Source organism: Phaethon aethereus (genome assembly GCF_964289735.1).
Source record: "Phaethon aethereus genome assembly, chromosome: 4".
Lineage (NCBI taxonomy): Eukaryota > Metazoa > Chordata > Aves > Phaethontiformes > Phaethontidae > Phaethon > Phaethon aethereus.
The window spans coordinates 27,986,342-28,007,193 of NC_138578.1; the positions used below are offsets into that span (position 1 = coordinate 27,986,342).

At 38.4% G+C, this 20,852-nt stretch overlaps 1 protein-coding gene across 3 annotated transcripts in view; it reads left to right on the plus strand.

Moving 5' to 3' along the window:
* Positions 1–3,439: 3,439 nt before the first annotated feature.
* Positions 3,440–20,852, plus strand: part of TBCK (TBC1 domain containing kinase) — a gene marked incomplete at both ends in the record, with an annotated part of 110,687 nt that continues 93,274 nt past the window's right edge. For all 3 annotated transcript variants that reach the window (XM_081999268.1, XM_081999269.1, XM_081999270.1), the window contains 2 exons: positions 3,440–3,632; positions 4,708–4,780. In XM_081999268.1, coding sequence (XP_081855394.1) covers positions 3,440–3,632; positions 4,708–4,780 — 266 coding nt within the window. The remainder of the gene's footprint in view (positions 3,633–4,707; positions 4,781–20,852) is intronic.

Sequence of the window (20,852 nt, forward strand, 5' to 3'; positions counted from 1 at the left end):
TCTCCTGTGTGTGGTGGATTTTGCTGAGAATGTTGGCTAATGTTTTTGTGTACTCTAAAGGTTTCTAAGGGAGATTTGGGTGGAGGTAGTGGGCTAGGGAAGGCCATTCAGAGGTGGGATGCAAACCAGGCCACTTCTGGACTTCGAATCTTTATGCCAGACGTATTTTGCAGATGTGGTAGACTGTCTCTCATATACAGAAAAAAATGGTGCTTTGGAAACGACAACTCAGTAATTTTAGATGACACAAATAAGACAAGTCTTTGCTTCCTCTTCCATCCTCACACTTTTGGATTATCAGAGTTGAATTTCCAGAATTCAATCCTGATAGTGAATTTGCCTTAACTGTTTCTGGTGTCAGTTTAAAATAACAAACCTTTATTTTTCTCTTCCTCTTTTTATTTCAAGGTAATAGCGAAGTTCTGCAGGATAGAACTAATTCTTCCAAATCATAAAATTAATGCAATATGTGCCTTTTCTTTATAGAAAAGGTGAGTTTGAGGTGTAAAATTGGGTGCCTTGAACATGAATTTGTGTAGCATTCTCTATGTTTATAGTTGTGCCAGACTTTTATGTGGGTTTAAAACAAAACAAAAAACCCCACACAATTTATAGATGGTTAGATAGGATAATTTTTCAGATGAATTTTTAAAATATGTATCATACTTCTGTTTGAGTTTAGAAATGTCAAGAAGTTACTGGAGAAATGACTAGACTGAAATAATTTAGTTAAGAAAAATCCTTTCACTTAAGCTGTTATATGTGGCCCTTTTTAAAGGTGGTAGAAGGATTCAGTTTTTAGTTTTGGGGTTAGTTGGTTTATTTTTCAAGTCAGTCCCTGGAATTATGGAAGTTGAGAGTTAAGGACACAGATCAGAGTTTAATTGTGAAGGTAGCTATTGACAGAACTAGCTCTTTTCCATCATCAAAGGTAATTTTTTTCATTGCTTTAGAATTAAGTCTACAATAAGTGAACTTGTTTTAATGCATACCTTTTAAAATTCTTTATTGGTTCCTTTAGGAAAGGTCGCTTGCTTTTCTCAATCCTTCCTTTTGTCTGTGTGCTTCCTAACCAAAGGAAGAGAGTGATGAATCTGCAGTTGTCTAGTTGGAAGCATTGCAGGTGGTCTAATGCATCCATGTAGGCCAGGTGGTCTAGAGTACAAGAAAAGGTTAATCTCATAAAATGGTTATTGAATTGATGATATTTAACAATTTTTTTTAATGAAATTCCTTCCTACGTGTCAGCTGAATGAAGATACACTATATTAGAGAAGTATATCTAGCAGGATATTTTTCTACAATAAAAATGAAAGCATGTCTTACCTGAGTAAATATATTGTATACTATGTATTTAACTTTTTAAAGACATAATGCATCTCACTGTTTGGCATAATTTTACTCTTCATCCCCTCAACTCTGATCATATAAACTTTTTTTTTATTTTAAAGCAATTAGAGGACTGTTGTGCCAAGCAAGATTATAATTCATTCCATAAATAAAGAGGGTTTTTTTTCTTCATGGTTAATACTTATTTTCTTTTTGAAGCCTTGTAGTTCATTTGGCAGACATGATATTTTTACAGGTATGTGCGTCTTTTTGTAAATAGACAGTTAAAACTTTGCAATTGGAACTTGTTGTATGCCAATAAATCTTTGTGCTTGCACTCAGTCCAATTTATGTCTTTCTAACGGAATATTCTAACAGTAAATGGCATTGCTGGCATCCTAGAATCACTTCCAAAAAATACTAAGTATTCATTAGCTATGAAAGCACTCTTATCTTTACAAATAAGTCTTTTCATACAAAAATAGTACTATAAAAACTCCAATGCTCGATGCTGCTTCAGATTTATTTTCTTCACTTTTTAAGTTTGATTCCTTAACACTATGCATTCATATTCAATATTATGATGTATATTAGTATTTAAATGTACATATCTCATGTCTGTGTTTCATTAGCGGAAAAAAACCACAAATGAGAGCAGTCTTACATTTGCTTTGTGTCTTAAATTGGACTGTATTAGTTAAAACGGAAGGTATGTTCCATAATTTCTACTTGTATAGACTTGGTAAATATGTTTGGTATATAAGGATCTCTGTGCAACTGTGTTGTGGGGTCACTGTCTCAATTAAAATTCACAGAAGAAACATAGTAGGTTTTTACTGGGAATTTTGTGCTGGGAACAATGTAGCAATGTTAATCCCTTAGAGAAAAAATAATTTTGAGACACTGAAGTATTAAATGCTATTCCTCCTGTGTGACTTTCGCATGAGGGAATAGCTTTTGCCGAAAGCAGCAGGTTCATGTTGGCTGAAACAATAATAAAGAAGTAGGACTTAGCTTTGTCAGTGCTCTGCATAATCTTGTTCTATTTGGGGTTTCTTTCATGAAGCCCCTAAAATGATAAAACTTATCACATCTAGTTTGAAAGAATTATGTTGGTTTTATACTTTAAGCTTTTCATAGTATTTTTCTTATGGGCTTCAAATCCCGAGGGTTCTTCCTCCTCTTTTCCTGGAGCATATCTGTTTCTGCTCTTTAGAGCTTATAATTACTATTCTGTATCTGACAAGAGAGTTGGACATGATTTCCACATCAGTGGACTATTTCTGTTGATTCTGTACACAGATGCCTCTGGATTGTGTGCCATAATGTCTCTGGAGTTGAAGTGAGCTGGATGGTACTCTTCTGAACAGGCTCGTTAAGGAAGGTTTTGGGTTTTTTTTTTGTTCTGTGGCCGCTTGTCCCATGTTACGTGGAAGTGCCATCTACTTCACCATCACAACTTCCAGACCAGAGATCACTTAAGAGCATATAACCTTGCCCTTTTTATCTCTGTTTGTATATGTATCCTTAGACACAAGTATGTATGTGCTATGGAAGTTAACATGTACAGAGGGATAATATTGCCTAATGACAGCTTGTAGTGTCTTGAGCCACCATCTGGGTAATCCAGAAATGAGCTTGATTCAGTTTTTGGATTTTGGTACTTGGTGCCTCCAAATTAAATTCTTAGTTTGATAGTAAAAAGAGGTCAGGCAGTTTTACCTGAGGCCTAGCTGACTGTAGAAGTGTCTGTTATTTGTGCACGTTTTAGATTTTCTTATTCTTGAATGGCATACTAGTTGGTTATGGAGAAGTGCAGAGAAAACGTTTAGCTCATACCGATTTGAAATAGGTAGTTCAGAGTAGAGAGAAAAATGGTCATGAAACTAAATGCTCCTGGAACTATTATTATTATTATTGTGTTCATTATGCAAAAATGTCCCATTCGCCCGTAACAGAGGAGAAAAAACCCATTTAAATCGCATTATTTAGTAAACAACTAGTAAGCAGAGTCACAAGACTATGTATCTTTTGCAGATAAATTTTTAGCGTATGTTCTCTTTTTAAGGAACACTAATTGCTCCAAAGGGCTTCAGATTGTGTGGAAAAGATGTTTCCTTTGAAAGACACTGAGATGGGTGCCTCCACCTTCTTTGCCTCAGCTCTGCCACATGATGTTTGTGGAAGTAATGGACTTCCTCTGACACCCAATTCCATCAAAATTTTGGGGAGATTCCAAATCCTGAAAACAATCACCCATCCCAGGCTTTGCCAGTATGTTGACATCACCAGAGGTAAACACGGTGAGTATCTGTTTAATACGGACACTTTACATATGTTGTATTTATATTTTGTGATAATATATCTAAAGGTGACTGAGCAGAATACTGCCTTTATAGCACCAGAAAGTGGCTGTCTTCCAGTCTCAATAGTACTGTATGCCTTTGCTGTGACTGGCAGTACTGGAGCTTTTGTTTCTTCTCTACAGAGTCAAGGCACAGGTTAGTTGTCTGTCCTCTTTTGTTATATGTTATGTTAACTGCTAAAAGCGAAGAACTTTCTTCTTTTTATACCTCACTGTAAAATTCGGCTTTAATGTGATGACTTGGGTTCCTCAAAGTGTTTTCCGTCTTTAACCTACTGTAACAGTCTTAGAAAAATATGTTTGAAATAGTTTGATTTGGTTTTGAATCTGAACATTCACTACAAGTAGTGGAAGTAGCAAAGCCTAGCTTCTTTAGGGGTTGTCTCACACCCCCATGTAATATCTTATACTTTTGTCTTTTCCTACTTTATAATTGCTGTCTTCAGTGGAACAATTGTTTTGTCTTTTCCTCTGTATTCAGAGCCAGCCCATCAATCTTTTGGAACACACCCCTGCAAGTCCTATAGCTGTTTGTTGGGCATCTAGTAATGTGCTAGTTGGCCCATCAGGACTGATACTCCTGTGCTTGCTCTGAGTCCCTTTTCTCAAACCTGGTGTTACTTTGAGTTTCCTCTCTCATCAACCCAGCCACAGATTTCTGCAAATTTGTAGATGCTTACTGCTTTGAGACCTCTATTCTTAAGTCAAATCTGACTGACATTGACAGAGGGGTTCAACATTTATTAGGAGGTTACTGGATGAATGAATTGACAGTGCTTTGCACGAACAAACAAGAAAGATGATCTGCTGTATGTCATAAATGAAAATGGTCCTGATGTCCAGAAGTTCTACAGCTTTAACATTTAATGATGTGTAATTTTCCATACAGTGTATGTCAAAATACTTTAACATCTGCAGGATAGGTAGACTGAGAAGTCTGTAATCCCATTGTCTCATTTGGATTCTAGACTTCTTATACTTTTTTTTTTTTCCCCCTCCTCCCCCGCAATTAGAGAGACTGGTTGTGGCGGCTGAACACTGTGAAAAGAGTCTGGAAGATGTACTACGAGAAAGAAAGCCAGTCAGGTAAGGTGTCAAGCTAAACTCAAATCCACTCACCATAATTTTACATGTCATCTGTGGCAAAGTACTGGACTTTTACTAGTCTACATAAATTCTATTCTGTTACTGTTGATCAGGTAAACACATGCCTGAAAGAGGGAATACTTATTTCCATATGATTCTAAAAGCTAGAAGAGTTATGGGGCACGCACTTACAAGTGAAATACTTTGTAACTCAGAAAATCCTGTCTGTCTTGTTAATAGTAGTTTTGGGTTTTCTTTTTAAAAATAGTCAGACCTATGACAGGATAAATATCTTCCTAATAATTTGAAGACAGTATGTCTGCCAGATGATGAAATACAACTTTCACTAGAAAGGACAGAATTTGGTGTGTGTGTTTTCACGTGGAGAAATGTATTAATTTCGTAACTAGAAAGGCGACAGGATGTCAGATACATACGCCAGGGTGCTAATAAGTGATTTGAATTTGGGTTATTACAGCTACTTCAGTAAGGCTTTGATTGAAACCAAGTCCAAAGGCTGGATGTCAAGAATATTTGCTTTCATACTAGGATGTATGGAATAATTGAGCTGTATCTCTAAACAAGCAAACAAACAAACAAAATCCCCATCAGACTTGTTGCTAAAAGAGTTAACTGTAATTTTTAGGTCTATCACTGTAACGTTTGGAACAAAAGAAGTGGTTTCTTGTTCTAAAGAGTATGTAACACAGAAAATGTGAAGAGTGGGAGAGAGACATTATTTCCATTTGGGATAGCAAGGCATTGTAGGCTAACTGGTTATTTCCAGAATACACAAATACATAAATATAAAACACATTTAGAGAAATCCAAAGTCTCTTCATTCTAGTTTCTGAAAAGTTTATAGCAAGCATTAGATTTTAGCTCTCTTGATATTCATGGAAGCATAGAGGTGATGATTACTCAGTAAAATAATTGACAAATTTTTGTGTCTTCCCAGTTAACATTAGGCATCTCAAGTGGGCTGTGGTTGATGAGGTACTATCCAGACAGACTTCCTGTGACTCATCGCAAATTAGATTTGTATAAAGGGAGTAATACTGGACCTGTAGCCTTTTGAGCCTTGCAACCCCTAAACAGGATGCTAACAATATTGTCTGGTGGAGAAATCTAAATGCAAAATGCCCTGTGCCTGTGCGTGAGCTTTTTGTGAACTTAAACTTGTGTTGCAGAGGACTATAGCTTGAGGAATGTTAGGCAAATATGACTTCCATTTTTTCTTAAGATGAGAGAGGTATTTAAAGATGTTGTGTAAAGATTTTTTTCATGTGTGATGTATATTGCAGCCCTTCACAGAGTTTTGCATGAGGTTCCTATTGTGCAAAGTCCTAGAAATAGTTAAAGCATCAGAAGCTCTTTTCTTTCCTTTTTCATTCAGTTCTCACACTGTTCTTTGAACATGTGTATCTTGGTGTCAGATGAGAAGCAGCACAGACTGTCTGCTGCCTCTTGACTGTTTTTGAAAAAGCATGCACATAGCTATTTTAATTTGTTTTGAATTCCATGATACAGTGTACTTATGTAGATTCTCTGACAACTTCTGTTGCAATTTAATCCTGCGGCCTTAGAATTGCAAGGGGCAAGATGTCCTTTTCTGAGGAGGGAAAAAAATTAGGTTTTATCATATAAACAAAACTTTCTCAGGTAACAGTTGTGATCTGTATGCACATCCATTATGCCCTTCTATATTAGCATGTGTTTTGTGGCATCCAGAAAGATTTTTGAGACCTTTTTAGATAGTTTGCTAAGGTATGCACCTTTGGGGTTTTGACAAGCTGAGAGAAGTTATTTAGTTTGTGACAGTTACCTCAGCGATTTGGACTGTGGCTCTGTTGAAAGTAGATGCATAAAGCCTGGCTTTATGTTTCCCACTTGGCTTGAGAGAGTTTTTACTGAAATAAGTTATTTTACTATCTGATCTTTCTTTTAATGAGCCGATTGAGGTTTCTTCAGGAAGTTTTAACACCTGAGGTATAGGGCTAAAATATAGCCTGTATGTATGTTCATAGCTTTAAGAGACATTAGTGATTCACTTACTGTAAATTACAGCTTTTGCAGTAGTAACTAAAAGATAAATTATGTTAACTTCAAGTGAAGTTTCTTGCAAGACTGACATTTTCCCTCTACTTCTATTTTTTTAATGAAAACAGACATTTTTGGTTCTTATGTGAGACCCATAGATTTCAAGAAGTAACTTGGATGGACCAATTGCCAGTTATTGGTTATGTGATCTGTCTATATCAATTACCTTTGGAGGGAAGTACTTGGCTTTTCCCATGTATTATGTTTGCATTGGTTAATGATAGCAAAGATGGTTACACATCCAGAGTTGATGTGTATGCTATTGCAATTAATTTTATAAACTGTTTATGGAATGTGAGAAGCTGCTCTTCTGGTTTCTAGATTATTTTTCCTTACGCTTGCCAGTAACTGAAGACCTCTGCACCTGTACCACAAGCTGATGTAAAATCAGCAGGAAATCTTCTATTACGTTAGTGCTGAAATTCAAGACATTACATTATGCACTGTCTATCTTTCCATATATACTGGAAAACAGGCCATACAGCTGTTTGGTAGTTATTTGCAGTTTATCTTCCCTGAAGTCATGTATCAAGTCTAGCATGCATTCCTCAGTATATGAATTATGTTTAAAAATAAGGAAATGCAGTGAAAAGAAATGGCCCTCTTTGTTCAATTAACCTCAGAGTTTCACCAAATTTTCTAATTGCACATAGGGGCCAAAAGTAGAGCTCTAACCATTCGCCTTATCTGCTCTGTCACAGTGCAGTAGGTCATTTTACTGAGCATACCACCAAAAATTTTCTGGAACTCAAATTTGTTATATATTCAAGAATTCATTTATTACCTAACAATACTGTGACAGCAGGCTCCAAGAATTACGGAGATGGTTTGTCATTGTCCTCAAAGTTAACATGCTGAACTTCACTTTCAAAGCATAATGTAAGTAAGTGTTGAGTAATTTATGGCCAAATTATTTTCTTTTTTGAGTGATGCATATTTGGGATCCTTGAAGGAGCACGTGCTGCTGTTGGAACGCTGTCAGGTAAATTTCAGGAACTCTCAAATGGATGAAATGAGTTGGCTCATTGTAATTCTTATCATAGGTAACCAGATGCAGAAGAATAATTTAATACAGCTCTTTTAAGACAGTTTTAAAACAGTGTTTTCTGTGTTTTATTCAGGAGATAGCCATGTAGACATCATAACTACAAGTAACGCTTCTAAAATTGACATTAATGCCGGTTATCTTTACTGTGCTTCCACAGGACATCACAAAGAGCAGGGAAGCTCTTTTGGAGTTGTGTGCCACAGGTAACTCAGGCTGCAATGATGGATAAGAGTTTTAGCATAGGATAGGCTAGAATAAGAATTTTGGGCAGTGAGGTCCCATTTTTTTACCAGACCAGTCTCCATTGTCCTCTGTGTGAGAGATTGTAGGCTGGGTCATTGTTTCCTGTTTGTTCCCAATTTATTGTCCTGTTTGTTGTTACTCTGAATTAGAGAAAGTATGCACTTAGTTTTATTTTATAACAGTCACATTAGTGCAAAGTCAGCTCTCTGAAGTATGTTCAGGAGTTGGTTAAATTTTTAAAGGGCTAGGAATTTATGTACATAGTCAAGCAAAAATAGTAAATACCTGATTTAAGCTCATAATAGTTTAGTGCTGTTCAGAGATTTGAAAATGTGCATCGGTCTGGCTGGCTTCCTCTGTGTCGTCTTGTGCATGCAAGGATTTTTTTCTTGTGAATGAATTGAAAATAAGTCACAAAAAATTATGGTAGGTAGAAGTTTTATACTTAACAGTCTCAAGAGTAGTTTTCATGTTGTGGCAGTCAAAATTTCACTAGATTTTTCAAGTTGCAACTTCTTTTAGCACTGTGGATAGATACTACAGACCAGAATGTAAGATGTGAATTTATTTTTAAGGTTTTTCATCTTTTAAACACATTTACAACTACTCCTTTGGGATACCTTTTCCAGACAGTGTTAAAGGAGTTCTTTTCTCTGCTCCTGTGCTGTTATAATAGGCGTTGTGAGCTTTTCCTTTTATGTCACGCTTGAAGTGTGTTTCTTCTTTGAAGTTGGGCTGCACTTGTATTCATAATAATAAAAATGCCAGCAAATACTGACGTTCAGCAGACTTTTGGCACCTACAATAGAGTTTCTGGATTGGTCTTCAATTTGTGATTGGGCAGTCTAAGCTTATCCCTTCAATAAAATATAGTTGTCATATGTTTTGAAAGTCATGGTTTTGCAAAATTACTAGTGAACCATCAGAGATACAAGGTATAGTTTGTTATACATGGAACATTTGATGGGAAGCAGACTGTGTCTGCAGCTGTTTACTAGTTTGGAAAAAACATGATCTGACTGATTCGGATGAGTACATTTTATTTGGCTATATTAAACAGTTGTCTGCTGATTGATTGGATTAGATTTCTTTATGCCATCCTTGCTGTTAATGTGCTTTTGGCAAACTTGAAGTGAAACTACGTTACAGAAGAGATTATTGGGCAGGGGGAAGAAGCAGTTTCTGAGTAGCCAGGGATTCTTCAAATATATTGTAAGACAGGTGCAAGTCATCAAAAGGCTGAAGGCTATACATGGTTTGACTTGAAGAGCTGCATATGAGCAGAACTTCAAGGGCTGAGTGTATTCTGCTTTGAATCAAGTCTGTGTTGGAATTTCACATGAGATATCCATATGTCATAATGAGGCTGCATTTAGCAAGGATAAATGGTGAAGTAGTAAAATGAAGTAGCATTAATAAACAAACTTAAAATTATTTTTTTCCTAAGCATGTGTTGAGAGTCTGTAGTTTGGGCATTTAGTGGCTGTAGAGTTTTCCTTTAGTTTCTTGCCAATGATTTACTTCCAAAGCTATGATGAAAGATTAGCCGTTAGTCCAGACTTGTGTATATGTTGTCAAATGATGCTTTTCTTCATATAGGAGTATTTTTTTATTTCTGTACATAATTTTTAGTCTGACTGCAAATCTTCCTGTAGCATTCCCTTTAGCATAGGTTGTCTCCTGTGACTGCCTTTCCCCTCACAATGCGAAAACGATCGTTTGGAATGGAAGAGGGGTATAGCTTTCATTAAGTAGTCAATGTGAACATTATTGCTCTGGATGTCTGAGTGACCTTTTTAGGTATGGAACCAAATCGTTTGCTTGTGTAGTTGTCTGCAATGTTTGAGGGCAGCACAAAGACGTCCCAGAACATGTGTCCATGTCTCCCTTGCATGTGAAACATAACAGTGTGTGCACGCTTGTTTCTTATCTTCCTCTCTTCCAGGAAAAAAAACCCAGAAGAATCCCATTCTTTGAGATTATAACAGTCTCTGCTTCTTGCTATTAAAAAGTAGATATGAAGGCTGTATAAAACATAAAGTCTGTAGATGTGGAAAAAGTTTGTAATTCTATTTCAATCGTTTGCTCCGCTATGTTTCTTCTGTAGTTGCTTGTAGACACTTCATACAGATTTCCGTGCTAAAAGCACTATTAAAGATCTTGAGCTGAAGATGAGTTATGCTGAGTTAATTGAGAACAAAAGTAGCAGAGAGTTTTGAGTCTTCAGTATCTAGTGAAAGAGGATGTTGAGTTTCTCTCAAACAGACGAAATGCCATCCTCAGTGGGAGGATGGCTTCATCCTGCAGATATATTTCTGCAAGAAATTGTGTAAGGATCAGTGTTAAAATTCCATTCTGCATAAATGAGCAATCTACTACTAATGAGCTAATGGCTGAAAAACCAAATGTAAAATTTGGACTCTGCAAATCTTACTGGATTTAAGCCACATTATTAATCTTAATGTTGATTTATGATAGTTTTGTTTAGAATAAAAATTGCCTTTAGACTTGGAAGCCCAAGATGTGGTTAGTATATGGTTATTCTAACTTAATACAGTGTTTGACACTTCATCCTGCTTTTAGGAAGAGCTAACACTCATGAAACTTGCTGTACAGTGCATACTTGTAGAAATATTTATATTTTTAAAGTGCAAGTTCTTGCATTTGGAACTACTGAGCAATGTCTTCAGGGAAGCATTCGTCACTAATTGGGGATCAGACGGCTGGTTTATTTAGACACATTGATATGCTTGCAAACATCTCTCACGTCATTGTGGTTTGAGATTATTTCTTCTGTGCATATGGATGTTCTCTCCTTGGGTTCAAGCTCCTCTATTTCACTCCAAACTGGCTGCTTTCCTGCCAAGAAGCTGCATTAGTCCCATACCATCCCTGCATAAGTGTTGTGCCAGACTTGAAATTATAGATTTCCAGGGCACCATATCATGAGCACAGCACTAAGTTAACTGAATTGCTTGGCTCCTGAACCAACATGGACCTTCAGATGGACAGATACATGTGCAGACAGATGGAATTTGTATTGGGACCGAGTATATACACTCATGCATGTGTTTATACCTAGAGAGATACCAGGGAATTGGAGATTGCTGCAATAGAATTCTTTAGAAGGCTGGCAGATCAGGCTAGTTTTAAGGTTTAAAACTGTTAGTTTCATTCATTATCAGCACACATCTTGCTGAGGGTTAACTCATGCATGTTATTAATCATCACTGCATACACAAAATTGTTAGTCTTTAACACATGTTATAAGTTAGCTGTGAATATACAATACCACAGAGCTGATGCTGTACAGTTAACAGTGGTACCTGTGGCCCATGGTGGTTCTTGGAAGTCAAGGTAATCAGGCTTGAGAGCTCTGAGTGCAGTAAGAACTAGTGTGGACCAGTCTGTCTGCTACTATTATCCTGATATTTTTTTATGTTATCGCCACTCTCCAGCCCCCAGCAAGAAGTGGTCTCCTGTACTCCCAGTACTGCTTGTTTTGTTTTATGTCTTGCCAGTCACCCTTCTTGTGTATTTGGGGGTATGTCCTGCATATTTACAGTCTGCTGTGCTTCTCTTGTCCTTTTGTCTGGCAACTTTTGTTGTGTGGATTTCTCCTATGTGCAACTATATCCATCTGTATTTGCCACTTCGGTGAGCATAAGCAACCCAGGAGGTTCCTGAAATGTGTTGGTGATAACTTCCTTCTCTGAATAATAGAGGAGCTAACGAGGAGACGTGCTATGCTAGACCTTGTTCTCAACAACAAGGAGGGGCTGGTGGGGAATGTGAAGTTCAGGGGCAGCCTTGGCTGCAGTGACCATGAAATGGTGGAGTTCAAGATCCTTAGGGCAGCGAGGAGCGTGCATAGCAAGATCACTACCCTGGACTTCAGGAGAGCAGACTTTGGCCTCTTCAGGGATCTGCTTGGTATAAAGACCAGGAGGGAAGAGTGGCCCATGAAGCTGGTTAATACTCAAGAATCACCTCCTCCAAGCTCAGGAGCGATACGTCACAGCAAAGGGGAAGTCAGGCAAAAACACCAGGAGACCTGCATGGATGAACAAGCAGCTCCTGGACAAACTCAAACATGAAAAGGAAGCCTCCAGAGGGTGGAAGCAAGGACAGGTAGCCTGGGAGGAATACAGAGAAATTGTCCGAGCAGCCAGGGATCAGGTTAGGAAGGCTAAAGCCCTGATGGAATTAAAGCTGTCCAGTGACATAGAGGGCAACAAAAAAGCTTCTATAGGTACATCAGCCATAAAAGGAAGACTAGGGAAAATTTCGGCCCTCTCCAGAAGGAAACAGGAGACCTGGTTACCCAGCATAAGGAGAAGGCTGAGGTACTCTGGCTTTCTTGCTTCAGTCTTTACTGGTAAGTGCTCAAGCCATACCACCCAAGTTGCAGAAGGCAAAGGCAGGGACTTAGAGAATGAAGAACCGCACACTGTAAGAGAAGATGAGGTTCAAGACTATCTAAGGAACCTGAAGGTGCACAAGCCCATGGGACCTGATGAGATGCATCAGCAGGTCCTGAAGGAACTGATGGAGGAAGTTGCTAAGGCACTATCCATCATATTTCAGAAGTCATAGCAGTCCGGTGAAGTTCCCAGTGGCTGGAGAAGGGAAAATATAACTCCTATTTTTAAAAAGGGAGAAAAGGAAGATGTGGGGAACTACAGGCCAGTCAGTCTCACCTCTGTGCCTGGCAAGATGGAGCAGATCCTTCTGGAAATGATGCTAAGGCACATGGAAAATAAGGAGATGACTGATGACAGCCAACATGCCTTCACTAAGAGCTAATCATGACTGACAAATTTGGTGGCCCTCTACAATGGGGTTACAGCATGGGTGGGTAAGAGAAGAGTGACTGATGTTATCTACCTGGAGTCATGCAAAGTATTTGACACTGTCCTGCATGACACCTTTGTCTCTAAATTGGAGAGACATGGATTTGAAGGATGGACAACTTGGTGGATGAGGAATTGTCTGGATGATCGCACTCAAAGAGTTGCAGTCAGTGGCTCAATGTCTAAGTGGAGACCAGTGAGAAGTGGTGTTCCTCAAGGGTCAGTATTGGGACCAGTGCTGTTTAATATCTTTGTTGGCAATGTGGACAGTGGAATCAAGTGCACCCTCAGCATGTTTGCCAACGACACCAAGCTGTGTGGTGCAGTCAACATGCTGGAAGAAAGGGGTGCCGACCAGATGAACCTTGACAGGCTTGAGAGGTGGACCTGTGCAAACCTCATGAAGTTCAGCAAGGCCAAGTGCAAGGTCCTGCACATGGGTCGGGGCAATCCCAAGCACAAATACAGACTGGGCAATAAAAGGATTGACAGAAGCCCTGAGGAGAAGGACCTGGGGATGTTGGTTGATGAGAAACTCAGCATGAGCTGGCAATGTGTGCTCACAGCCCAGAAAGCCAGCAATATCCTGGGCTGCATCAAAAGAATGGTGGCCCACCAGCAGGTTGAGAGAGGTAATTCTCCCCCTCTATTCTGCTCTCATGAGACCCCACCTGGAGTACTGTGTTCAGCTCTGGGATCCCTGACATAAGAAGGACATGAACCTGCTGGAGTGAATCCAGAGGAGAGCCACAAAGATGATCAGAGGGCTGGAGCACCTCTTCTATGAAGACAGGCTGAGAGAGTTGGAGTTGTTCAGCCTGGAGAAGAGGAAGCTCTGAGGAGACGTGAAGGGCTCTTATAAGAAAGCTGGAGAGGCATTTTTTATAAGGGCATGTAGTGATAGGACATGGGGTAATGGCTTTAAATGGAAAAATGGTGGATTTAGATTAGAAGAAATTCTTTACTCTGAGGGTAGTGAGGCACTGGAACAGGTTGCCCAGAGAAGTTGTGGATGACAACTGGAAGTGTTCAAGGCCAGGTTGGATGGGGCTTTGAGCAACCTGGTCTAGTGGAAGGTGTCCCTGCCCATGGCAGGGGGGTTGGAACTAGATGATCTTTAAGGTCCCTTCCCACCCAAACCATTCTATCATTCTATGATGAGAGCATTTCTCATAACACTTTCAAGGACATTTAATATTAATTATATGCTGATTAATACATTTCTAATTTATAGTCATGGGCATCTGCTTTGGCTACACTTAAGTTTATTGTTACCTCTCTAGATAGGTGTTTCCTGCCTGTTTTTGTGAAACATACTGGGATATAGATCAAAGTGACGCACTTCTAATGCCTTCTGGAATATTAGTTGTTAGCTATGAAATTCCTAACAGCACCATTGCTTATTGGCCTAGTTGCAAAGTCCCTTTGATCACCTGCATTTGCAGACTGTTCTTCTCTTGGAACTTTCCGTTCTGTTTCACTTTTGAGTAGCATCTGTACCCATTGATAGAAGGATCCAGATTTTTTGAGCTAACTACTAACACGTACCTAGGTATGGCTTTTAACCTTAGATACTTAGATTTTTTTTTTTTTTTTTTGAAGTATGGGATAGCCAAATTGTTTGTTAAAAGAACACTGTTGCAAAGTCTACTGATCTACAGGAAATGCCTGGCTTTATGAGAATAGCTGTGCACTGTTACAGTTTTTGTTCATAGCTTTAAAAATTCTGTTGCATCTTTGTAAAATGGGGGTGTGGGGGTAATTAGGAATGTGGCTTGTTGCTAATGCTTGATCTTCTCCTGTAGAGATGCCTAAAGTGCAGTCAAAGTCTCAAAGGCTGAGAAATTTGTAAAGAGATTGCTTTAGTACGGTTTTATGAAGTTCTAGGTGCTTTTCCTTCTATCCAGTAACTTGTAAAAAAGAAAGCATGCTCAGTTATCATTCCCAATATCTGTACTTCCTGAAGTTAGTGGTTGTATTTGTTTCTTTGAAATTACTTTTTCTTAATGTAATTTATTTTTTTAAATTTTAATTATCTTCTAGTGTGTTAGATCAGCAGCTACTCTATCAGGAAGTAGCCAACAGGCCTGCCCTGCTCTTTTTGTAACAACGGCAGTGTTTCATACAACTGCAGAAGTGAATAACAAAAAATCAAACCTGTCTGGCTGCAAGGACAGCATTATTTGTTGTTAGCTAGTCACGATTACTAGAGCTGTCAGTTCGGTTCATACTGCCACACAGCTGCAATAATGTTAACTGCATTAATAACTACGCTTCATTTTATGCTTTTCTTTTAAAAATCTTCATTGACCAGATTCTTAATGAGATTTTTTGTGATCCACCTGGGGCACCGCAGAAGCAATTGGACAATCCATCTCCTTGTATAATGAAGTTAGGGACCCCTCACTGCTGTGAGTGGGAAGGAGAAAGTCAGCATGGCTTACATTAAGCAAAACTCTATTCTCATGCCATAGATACAGGTGGTCTTTAAAAAGAAAGTAAAATATGCAGTTGTCCATTGTAACTGTAAATGGGAGAAAGCACTCCTATGATCTTAAAATGTCTGCTCAATACCTGGCCCTCAGTTGCAGTAGGGCAAGAGTCTTCCACCTTGAGAAGCTAACCACGTATGCTCCCTGACTGCGGTGGAAGAAGCTGTGGACAGCTGCAGCTCAGACTTTTGCTCCTGCTTGTGCCCTCCTGGTGCTTGTGCGTAGGAGTTCCTACAGGAAATGCTGGCTGAGGTTGCCTGCTGGCTCAGTCGTGGGGATGGCCTGTAGGCTGCCTGTATTCCCCTTGGCCAACAGTGCTAGAGTGTCTTTGCAGAAACCAGGAGCATAGGTTACTACAGGACAAGATGAGGTAAAAAAGCCTACTAAGACCTTTCTCAGGCTGTGTCTTCGTTAGCAAGTAATGTGATCCTGTTGGAACAGATGTGTAAAGCAAAGTGTGCTGTACATCTTCTGGGGGTGCTGATTCCATATAGCTCCAGTCTGCTCTGGACCAAATGCTCATTAGCAGCTGCAGGGCAATAGGCAGGTTCTGGATCCTACCTTCTGGTTCATCTGAAAGGAATCCAGTTTGTGTGCTCTGAAACTACTCTGTGAATCAAGAGTGGTAGGAGAGGCTGATCAGGAGGAAAAGTATGCTCTGATCCAAACTCAAGTCTTAATGTAGAACTCCTTAAGTTGCCTTGAGCTCTCTGCTGCAAACACAAAAGTGAATGGTGCTATTCTCATTTTTTTTCAACTTAGATAAAGCTCAATTTTGCATAAGCTGCAGAAAAGCTGGGAGCTGGCCCTATATAAGTAGTTTATGTATTCCCTTTATTGATTATCAAAGTAACCTGTACATAGTCATGTCTCTCCTCTTCGCCTTAGTTGCTCAGAATTCTGGACAGATGTAATTAATTTTCAAATATGCAAACTCTTACTTTTTCAGTGCAGAGTGAAACGAGAAGCTAGAAGTTGTAGGATATAGTTCTTCCTTTACTTTCTATTCATAGACTTAAAGGTAAGATGCTGAAAGTAGATGAGGATAGTTGGTTGTTCTGTGAATTTGTGTGTGTTTGTGTGTACTGCTTGGGGAAAAAAAAAAAAAAATCCTGCACGTCCTCAGTAATCTCTACACATTCTTTAGTTTTAAATATAGTACCTGTGACGTTGCTCACTTTTGGGTTCTAAGCCCCTATATATGCCATATAGTGAGATGGCATAACATTTATAGCCCTCATGCAGTTCTTAAAATTCTGAGTACTTATTCTTGTGTTATTTTATTGACCATTTGCTACCATAGAAAACCTTTTTGTGTGTGTGGGTTTTTTTACAGAATGATAATACCTACTTTAATGCAGACTTCCTTCTCTCCACCTGAGGATTCTTACATGATAGTCACAAGATTGTCTTTAATCTGTGCGGGTGATTATTCCTTGGGTGCTGCTTGCACTAAATTAATGTGTGCAAGAAGAATGTTATGCTCAGAGAAGCTAAATTCATAAAGGGAGCTCAGTTCTTCACCTTTTAGGTCTTTGAAGAAAAGGAGCTCTGTGTTTTTTCATGGTCTGAGTGTTTTGAGATAATTTGTTTAGCTTTTTGTGCACTGGGGAGTGATTTTGGACTTCTTTTAATCCCCAAACAAAGGAAAAAAAAAAAATCTTGGATTTGTTCAGGAGAGAAGATGTGGTATTGAGAATCTCATTGTTACTAACATTTTCTTTCTTAACTGCATTACACAGTAATTCATAATACATGAACCCTGAATTCGGGCAGTATTTTAATGGTTGGGAGCCCCTCGCTTTGGGTGCCTGAATATGAAAGCTGGATTCCCAGGAGCTCATCTGTTCTCTTCCAGCATAGTGAAGAGTGGCACATCTGTCCAAGCTGGGAAAGGTTCAAAGATAAGGAGAACAGTGGATTGTACAGTACCTGCTTGCTCTGTGATTAATTTATGTTTGGCTTCCAGACATAACTGAAGTTTGTGCAAGTTTATGATAAAATATAAAGACGTGAATTCTTTCCTGTCTGTTATCAGTAATATTTTGTAGTCTCCAGAAGCAGTCATTCAGGTTTAAAACTCACTGAAGAAAATCTAGGCATTGGGGTGGTTGTTGGGTGTTTGGGGGGGGGGGGGGGATTTTTTTTTTTTTTTTTACCTTAACTCTTCAGACACTTTGATTTTTCAGAGATCTGCAGACTTAATATGATGACAGTGAAAAGTGAGGTGAGCATTGGAGACATGCTTCTTTCCAATGCTTAGACTATGGCTAGCCATTTGGTGCCTTTCTGTACAAAATTTCCATCAAATCCTAAGCAGACAACCTTATCTTGTGTTTATTTTCTAGTGATTTCTGAAATCTCATATTTGTTCTGCTCTTGTAATTTTATCAATGATGATAAACAACTGGTACAAGCCAACTTTAGCTGTTTTGCTGGTGTAGCATTTACAAAAGTAATAAAACACTGGTTTTGCTTTTCTTTATGGGGGAAAAAGAATGTTTAGCACTGTAAAACCACTGTTACAGTCCTCTCTGTATGCTGTGCATATGCATGCTTTTATAAGCAGAGAACCTAATATGCAAACAAATTGGTTTAAGAAAAAAAATTGGTTAATTTTTTATATAGGATACTTAAAGCAGTGTTGGAATTCTGTGGATATTCCCCAATTCATTTATTTAAATACATACATTTGCTATAAACCAAGAACTATATAATAAAGGAATGAAAGCCCCTGCTGAAAGACTCAACTGAAAGCATTGTTTCCAAATAAAAGGTCTTTAACTTTTTCGTCTTGTGCATAATGTCACTCTAAGCAAAACCTTCTTAGAAAGCTTCCTCTTAGTAATGATATCTCAAAATGGTTCCTCTGATTGCTGTTGAAAGTATGACAAGACCTTTAGTCTTGTAGTGACATGGTTGCAGAGTTGTTCCTAAGAGCAAATGTAGATTATGACCCACTCCTCATCAGAATGAAAACTTCAAAATGTTGCTGTCTTGGTGTTTGTTTCTGAAGGAGTCTTGCTCTGATACTGATCTTTATAGCAGAGAATCCTCAGCCCTAGTAAAACCAGTTATCTTTATAAAGTAGATACAAGGTTACAGCTTCCAGTTTGAGGCTTGAGTTCTGTCTGGATAAAGACAGGGGTGGCAGGAAAAGAATCTTCTGTCATCCTGTTGGGCTAAGCCTGAATGGTATAGTGATTCAGGGTGAAAAGAGGCTACTTTAGTATTTGAAAATAACGTACCTCAAGCATATGAATATTTGTTTTATTAAGACGGTGCTTCAAACATCCAATCTAAGGTGGCCCACTGATACTGTTCTTGCATATGTACATGGCTGTGCCTTTGATTAAGCAAATGTTTTCCTTCTGGCCTTGGTGTATAGAAGGAAGCTGCACTAAGTTAACTGAGGCAAAGTAAGGCAGTTCTGGTAATATCCTCCCACCCACTCCACTTCCTTTTTTTGCTGGCAAAGACCATACTAGCAAACTCTGTGCAGTATTACCTCTTTTCTTCATGGGAAGAGGCAGAAAAGCAGTTATGAAACTAATCAGCAGTATCCTGTCAGCAAACTTTTGAAAAGAGGTAATTTTGAGTGACTAATGCAAATGGTACTGAGACTTACTGACTTTCCAGACTTGCTGCTGAACGAGCACGTGGTAGTGTCTATTTTAAGTGTAGTATTGGAAGCTTTGAGTAACTTTTGGTTATTCATTGGATGGACTAACAACACAGGATGGGCGGTTTTGGTTAATTACTATAATTTCTGATAACTCTTTTGGTTCAATTAGAAATTAATGCTTGGGCATTAAACATGATTTTTGTTTCTCGGTGTGGATTCAGCAATCATTAAAGATATCACCTGGCTATATAAGCAGGGAGAGTGGAAATCCTATTTTTAAAACCTTTATAGGGAGTGATTGTGGTGACTGTAAAAAAATATTTTGTTATGTTCTTTCCTCTGAAAGATTCCTTTAAAAATGCTTGAGGTCAACATAGTGTTGCCATAATTGACATTAGGTCAACATTTATACTTCAAAATTATACTTTAAAAAAACCCAACACAGCTACATTACACTATATAATTGACAATACATAATGTAATGTAAGCTTTTTTAAAGTACTTTTTTTTTTAAATAATATAGCTTTGAGGGAAAAGTGTGGAAGAATGGTGTTCTGTAAATTTAGTCTAACTGAAGTCATTATTTTATGTTAGTCGTAGTCTCAAAACATCTGTAGTGGTAGAAAGGAATAATACCTCAAATTATGTTCTGTTAGGTGAATGCTGGGAAGATGTCCCTAGCTCAAAATAAGATTTTTTGTGTAGAGAGCACATTGACTGATACCTGGATTTGACAGTCTAATGTGCCACCTTCAGCCATTGGAAACCATGTCTTCACAGCATGTGTGAAATGTAGAGACGAAGGAGTACTTCCCCTTTTGATTGTTGCTTTGAAGGGGGTTTTCAAGGGTTTGGCCCTTGAAATAACTGTGCTCTCAGATATGAAGGTATTCCAGATCTCCACAGCCTTCTGGTTGTATGGAAGCTGCCAACGTGTGTTAACTGAATCTTAAAGTTGTTGATGTAAAAGTGATATCAAAACAAGAAGAATTCTTCTTGGTCTTCATCTTTGCAGTTTATGTTCCTGCGAGGCTTTTTTGTAGGAAAGGGCAATAGATTTCCTCAGCTTCTTCAACTTTCCTACTTTACAAAAATCTTCAATCTGTCGAGTTGCGCATCAGCAAAACTTCTCAGCAGTGCAATGCTGCGATGAGCTAGGTGGACAGTAGCTGGCTGAGGAATAATGAAAATGTTTTGTGGAGCACCTTGCTTTGGTGCTTGAGACCCTCTTTCCAAGTCTATAACCACCTTTTATACTGCCAGATATGCTGAAAGGATGTGCTATCACTAGTGAGTTACAGGGATCACATGGACTTTGAAATACATAGTATTCTTGTTCTGTGACTTTCTACTGCAAAGTCAGTGTTGCCAACTCTTGCCATTGTATTGGAACTATCATTCTGCATTTTTTAAAATGCCGGGTTAATACAGTTCGATCACTTACATGTGATTACTTCAGAATATTTTCTTTATCTTTCAGAGAAAAATCTTACCTATATAACTGTAACCATAAGCTTTTGTAATCCTTGCCACCCCTTCCTCCTTTTTTGAAGTCAGCCTTATGAATGTGTGGACCTGATGGCTTCTTTTTTTGATTATTGTTTATTTATTAGTCATTCTGAATCAGGCATCTACATTTTCTAATGGTTCCCATGGTATGAAGTTGTTGGTTTTGTTTTCATAATAAAGGTTATAGTGGAAAAATCCAAAC